Source organism: Lolium rigidum, chromosome 3 (genome assembly GCF_022539505.1).
Source record: "Lolium rigidum isolate FL_2022 chromosome 3, APGP_CSIRO_Lrig_0.1, whole genome shotgun sequence".
NCBI lineage: Eukaryota > Viridiplantae > Streptophyta > Magnoliopsida > Poales > Poaceae > Lolium > Lolium rigidum.
This window is the reverse complement of record NC_061510.1, coordinates 311,802,254-311,808,396: the sequence shown is the minus strand read 5'-3', so window position 1 is coordinate 311,808,396 and position 6,143 is coordinate 311,802,254. Positions and strand designations below refer to the sequence as shown.

The 6,143-nt window shown below is 46.3% G+C and overlaps 2 protein-coding genes across 3 annotated transcripts; one reads left to right on the top strand and one right to left on the bottom strand.

The window, feature by feature from the left end:
• Positions 1-1,121: 1,121 nt before the first annotated feature.
• On the top strand, positions 1,122-3,396 carry LOC124696857. Its single transcript, XM_047229518.1, has 8 exons — positions 1,122-1,287; positions 1,380-1,503; positions 1,615-2,464; positions 2,557-2,646; positions 2,731-2,829; positions 2,915-2,974; positions 3,065-3,234; positions 3,315-3,396. The coding sequence occupies exons 1-8, from the start codon at positions 1,122-1,124 to the stop codon at positions 3,394-3,396; spliced, it is 1,641 nt and encodes a 546-aa protein (XP_047085474.1).
• A 682-nt stretch (positions 3,397-4,078) lies between these two features.
• On the bottom strand, positions 4,079-6,143 carry LOC124699866 (type IV inositol polyphosphate 5-phosphatase 11-like). Of its 2 annotated transcripts, XM_047232097.1 has the most exons (8): positions 6,030-6,143; positions 5,776-5,929; positions 5,564-5,694; positions 5,398-5,474; positions 5,142-5,267; positions 4,660-4,847; positions 4,454-4,591; positions 4,079-4,339 (listed from the first exon to the last, which is right to left on the bottom strand). In XM_047232097.1, exons 1-8 carry the CDS (start codon positions 6,062-6,064, stop codon positions 4,175-4,177), a joined length of 1,014 nt encoding a protein of 337 aa, XP_047088053.1. In that variant the 5' UTR covers positions 6,065-6,143; the 3' UTR covers positions 4,079-4,174. The 2 variants fall into 2 exon arrangements, with proteins under 2 accessions (XP_047088053.1, XP_047088054.1); XM_047232098.1 differs by lacking the exon at positions 6,030-6,143 and having other exon boundaries at positions 5,838-5,984.

Here is a 6,143-nt window from a genome sequence, read left to right as displayed (position 1 = left end):
GTAGGATGCCTCGTTAGTCGTGCATGTGTCTTATATTCCAAAATTCTTTTTATTTAATAATTATGCTATATTCTACAAAAAAAATATTATCAATTGGTGCACCAAAAATTTCGTGCGGCATACCTTTAGCAAAAGCCTAGGTCTGCCACTGGGTATTCATATGCAGGAGCACCTTCCGCAGGTACTCGAGCTCTAGCGATTCCAGGATATGGCAGCGTGAGATTGAGCGAACGTGCCACTTGGTGCCCGGACCACCCAGCCGCCAACGTCATATGACATTTTGTGGAGCACGCGAATATTAAATAGGTTAAAGCCAGAAATATTTTTCACTGGGTAGCTATAGGTTCATTTATATTTTAGTGTTGTAATTCTATAGTTAAACAGCTATTGGTGCTAGTTAATGAAGGTTTTTCATGTTACGTTCGTAAGTCAGCTTCGTCCCGGCGGCTGGAGCATGCAAAGACTCAGCTGTGTAGCTCCAACAAAACTATCCAATATCCTCTCAAAAAACAAACTATCCAATATAAATAAATAAATGGTCTGCAGGTTATCAGAATGAATGGTGAGCGCAGTCGGTTGTTATGTGCGGGTATAACCTGTAGATCGTGTGTAAGAATCCTGGCCGCAGCGCTGTTTGTTTCTTTGCTCCTCTTTTGTTTCTTTGCTCCAACCTGACAGGTGGGATCCACCTGCGTTAGGCATCTGCTGAGCCAGATATGATTTAGGAAAAAGGTAGGGGGCCTTTTACGAAAGGACCAAATACCACATGTCAGCACCATAATTATTTGGGACTAGTTTTGCACAAATGAACAACTTTTAGGACTACCTTACCCTATTTTACAACTATTGGGACTAAAATGCACCTAAACTACAACTATTGGGACTCGTGGTGTATTTAGCTCTTTTCACCTTGACATCCCATCGGCAACGGCCCACGGTTCCGTCCAAAAGAAAAGAACAAAAAATAGAACCCACCGCTCCAACGGCTAGTTTCCCAGCCGCTCTCAAAATCCATCGCCCAACTCGCCACAGCACCACCACAGCCCCCCCGCCGTCGAACACCATCTCCGCCGCTGCTCTCACGAGCTACCTATCTACCCAGATCCAACCCACCGGCGCAGATGGAGATCCCCGTCAGGCTCGGCGTCACGGAGGGGGAGGAGGAGGAGATGGAGGAGTACGACAGCGTGTTCTACGAGGACATCGAGGCGCCCAAGTTCGTCGACCTCACCGCGCCCGACGCCGCCCGCCCCACCGACGACCCCTCCTGGTTCTGCCTCCGCGTCGGTAAGCACTCCACTTCCCTAATCCGCCACTGCCAAAATCGATCCGGCCGTGCTGACGAATCCGCCTCAATCGCCGCGCGCGCGCGCGTGCAGGCTGCGACCAGAGCCACGAGCACGTCGACCCGGAGGCCCTGGACCGGAGCTTCGTCATGCGGGTCATGGCCGCCAGGAGCCCCAACGTCAAGCTGCAGAGGGCCATCAGCCGGCGAAACCAGAGGTGCGCGCGTCCCCTGATCTGAATTTTGTTTTTTTCTCGCCGCAGATTCCGACCTGAATTCAGCAGCTGTACCGGCTGTTCTTTGGACTGACGCGCGCCCGTTTCGTGCAGCTCGATGCTACCGAAATGCCCTCAGTCCGTGCCGGCGAAGCCGCGGAGGGCCCGGATGACGAGGCTGAGCATGGCGGCGGAGGCCGCCGCCGCCGGGAAGGCCGCGAGGGCGAGGCTGAACGACCACGGGATTCGCGCCTTCAGGGTTTCTCCGGTCCGGGCCAGAGTCGAACCGTCCAGCGCGAGGAAGAAGGCTCTGACGACGCCCAGGACCAAGACGGCGCTGCGTCCGAGGCAGGAACCGTTGTTCCTCAGCGCGAAGCACCAGAGGGAGCCGGTCGCCGCGGCGGCGCCGGAGGTGAAGGGGGCCGTGGTGAAGGCGCTGTTCACCACCACGCCCAAGAGGGAGACGCCGGCCAAGAAGGGCCAGGCTCCTCCCGTGGCAGAGGTCTGTTCCAAGCTGAAGAAGCTCAACCTGGCGTGCCGGGAGGTGCCTAGCAGGTACTTGGCCCAGGTGTCCACTCCGAATAAGATCGCCAAGAAGTGCGAAGAGACCACGGCGGCGGTGAAGAGCGCGAAGAGAGTACAACAGCAGCCAAGGAATGGGAAGAAGATCTTGGGCCTTTCGGCGAAATGCGGTAACGCTGAAGCAGATGAAGGGAACCGAAGCGGCCGTCAGAACATCAGTGCGGACGAGAACTCGTCTAAGGGATCTGCAAGGCGCAAGTGGGGACAGAAGGAGGTGCTGCAGGGTTCACGGATTCAGGTGGAACCATTGCAGCCTGACAGTCATGACGAAGACGACGACAAGGAGAATGTGTCGTGTGGCGATCAGCCGACCGCGCAAGACTCAGATCGGCAAGATGAAAGCATGAACCAGTTGGAGAACAATGAGAATGCTCCTCAAAAGGTACTGAAACTGATGCTAATGATGTGGTTTGTCGTAGTACAGCTGTAGGTAGGCTATGTGGAACCTGAAAATGCTTCCATGACTAATTGCAGGTGGTTAAACGGCAGAACAGCAAGATGAATGCAGAGCAAGGAGGAAAGCTCAAGAAAACCATTCAGAGGCCATTCAGGCTGAGGACTGATGTGAGTTATGATTTGCATCCCCCGTTGCTCGTTTTTGTGAACAATTGCACTCGGTTGCTGATTCACTCTTTGTGCTACTTTTAGGAAAGACAAGTGTTGAAAGAAACAAAGCCTGAAAGAAAACAGCCGATTGCCGAGAAGAACACCATGCCAGTACTGAAGGATGATAATAGACGAGTGATGGTAAGTTGAATCAGGAATGCACGACGCCAGATTACAAATTTGCTTAATGTTCTACTTACTCATTGTTCTGTTTGTATGTATGCAGCAAACTGGAAGATGCCCTGAAGGAAAGGGACGAGATATACTGACTTGTGGCGACAGACAGGTGAGCATATCAGGGTCCAAATCAATTTGTGGTAGTACAGTTTAGGCATACACATGCTGAATTGCTGATCTTCCTATGTTGCATATTCAGAAGAAACAGAATACACACATTGCCACGAGCCAGATTGGTGAATCTAAATTGGGTTTGAATAGTACCCGATGCGGCAACGTGAGGCCTGCACTGACGAAAGGCAAAACCGTCGAGAAATCTCACAGAGTTGTGAGGACAGCCTCATCAACAAGAACAGTCAAACAAACAAGGTTTGCAAAGCGAACCAATTCAGTCATTTTTCTTTGTAAACTTCAGTTCAGTCATTGACTTTTCTTTTCCGTGTGTTCAGTGGTTTCACAGCACCCTCTCAAGTTGGAAAAGAGAGGAAGATCTCAGTGAAAACATCCAGGCTCCAAGCAGCAGCAGTTTGACTAGTACAGGTGGCAAGGGGGAAAAGACAACGACTATTTGTCTGCTCAATCAATAGACGGAAATGGTTTTCTGAGTTTTGTTAACTAGAAGTGTACACTGAGGAGTGAGGAGGGGGTGGCCAAGAACTCACACCTACAGGGTTCTGTCAAGTTTCCTTGTTTCTGTCCATGAAACTGGTGTGATGGGTGAAATTATTTTGTTCTGTACCATCTTTACTAGCCATTCTTTTGTAAGTGAAAGCCCATAAGAAATTCAATTAAGTAGTGGAGAAATGTGTATCTATATAGTTGAATTGATTTTCTGTTTTTTTTTAAAATAGAAGTGTACACTAGGCAGGGGTGGCCAAGAACTCACATGAACAGGGTTCCATCAAGTTTGGAGAAATTGCTCTCTGTCCATGAAATTTGTGTGACATGTGAGAGTTTCTTTGCTTGTACCATCCTTGCTAAAAATATTCTTTTGTAACTGAAAACCCATAACAAATGCAGCCCTATTTATGGCACTGAAAGTTCATTAACTAACTTTGTTCCATGCAAACATTATCTGGGGTTTGAGAGGGAACTGCTTACGCTAGCATCCTGCAGGCCATCTCCTACTGCAGCCGCAACTAGAAGATTTAAAACACACAAATTCAGGTATTATAGTGTGCAAATCCAGATTCGTTGATTACTTGGTAAGTAGTACGCTGACTGCTGGGGGAAATTTTCATTTACAAGTGTCAGTTACAACAAATCAATCATCTTGACATACTTGCGCTATATCAACTGTAACATAAATCTATGCATCACCACCACCTACTTTCAGACAAAGATGAGCTTTCACGGGCTTGTGATCGGAGCTCCTAACGCAATCAAGTGCTTCATATGAACTCAATATCGCATCCAAGCCAGAAGTATGATCAACCTTGAACAATATCCTATCTGTCCAAGATGGCACTCTGATCTGAGGAAGTAAAGACCATATAAATAAGGCATCAAGTTTCCTAAATATATATGATTTCTTTCAGATAAAACATAGACAAAGTGACATTCATGATATGATACTGATTCAAGGTACCTTGTAACTTGTATCATAGTTGCTACTCCCAACATTATATTTGTATGTTGGCTTGAAAGACAAGGTCCCTTCACAGTACCCGTTGAAAACTTGACCCTTCTCAGCCTCTTGCAGAAGCTGGTCTTTGCCTCTTAGCTTCTGAAACAATGCATAAATGTGAGGTGGTTATGTTGCGTAAGCTATGACTAATTTCAGCATACACTTACACTTTGACGATTCTCCTCAATCATCTTCCTTGCGGGCATCGAGCTTATTCCTTCTAATCTGTAATTCAAGTCGCCAAGCCACACTGTTATGTCAGCAGATTTGGCATAATGAATGTCATTCTTGGAGAACAGCGAGTGTGAAATATGTTGGCATTCAGAATTCCTCTTCTCCACCTTACGTTCATGAGCTACACTTCAATAAGATATCTTGTTAGTTATATGCAATGAAATTGATTTTACACAAGAGCTATATCATCGACTTGGTTGTTGCTTCCAGAACCGTCTTCTTTGTTTGCAGGAGGTTGTTGCTTTTGGATTAGCACTGAGATAATCTTAGATATAATTCTAGACGTGGTACCACAATCAATAAATCTTCCAGGTTGATGGTTCAGCAATTGTGTAGAGGTCGTGGTGCATTGGTATCCTTAAGCAATTTTATTGATACTAATAAGAAATGAATTGACCATAAGTTAGAAAGCAACCTGCAAGATGGCAGGACACAAACACCATCCGGATCCCACTGAAATTGATGTACATGGCCACAGCTCCTTTCTTCCTCCCAATTACACCACCGCAGCCTCCGACTGCGTGTTTATCCACCTTCATCTCTGCCCATATTTAGGAATTTAATAAAACTTAAACAATCAAACAATAAAAGCACTTTATTTATTTTATTTTTTTGCAAAAAATAAAAGCACTCTCGACATCAATAGTACTCATACATAGAACCAGGATCACCTCTGATGTATGATTCCGAACTCTTTGCCCCGAAAAGATACATATGAAGAGACTGCATGTTTTTCTGGCATAGCAATCTGAAATTTGACAAGCATGGACGTATTTCAGAATACGGTGGAAACCTTGAAAGTGTTGATAAAAAATGTTAACCTGGAAGATCCCTCACATGTGTGTATCAGCCATGGCTTCCTGCAGAACTTGCGCAACACCAGATTTTGGGGCTTCTTGCAGCCCAAGAACCAGCAAATCAAACTTCCTGTCGGAGCTCACCAGCTTCCTTACATCCTGGACAGACATCTGTGTGAAAGAACAAAATATTAAACCAAAGAAAATGGACCGACCACCATCAAGAAGAACGCAACCAAGAATATGATGCACCTTGCCGTTCATGTTCCATGTGATAATGCAGACACAGAGGACAGAGTTGGTGACGAACTCACAGGCTTTCTGAATCCGAATCGTCTTTATGCCTTCATGAGTTCCATCCTCGTCGACAGAAACCATGCCATCGCGGTGCAGCTCACTGAATCCCCTGCGATCTCATTAGAGTATGTATCGATCATATGGAAATCAACTTATAAAAAGACCACTAGGTATATAATTTTATTTTTATCTCCAGCAGATGAATATACCATTTTGGAAGACTGAAGCTCGTGCAGTTGCCCATATCTCTATGACTCTATTGGCTGAGTCCTTCCTTTCCAATCATCTCATAAGCAGAAGATTACAAAAGAAAACCTTTTTAT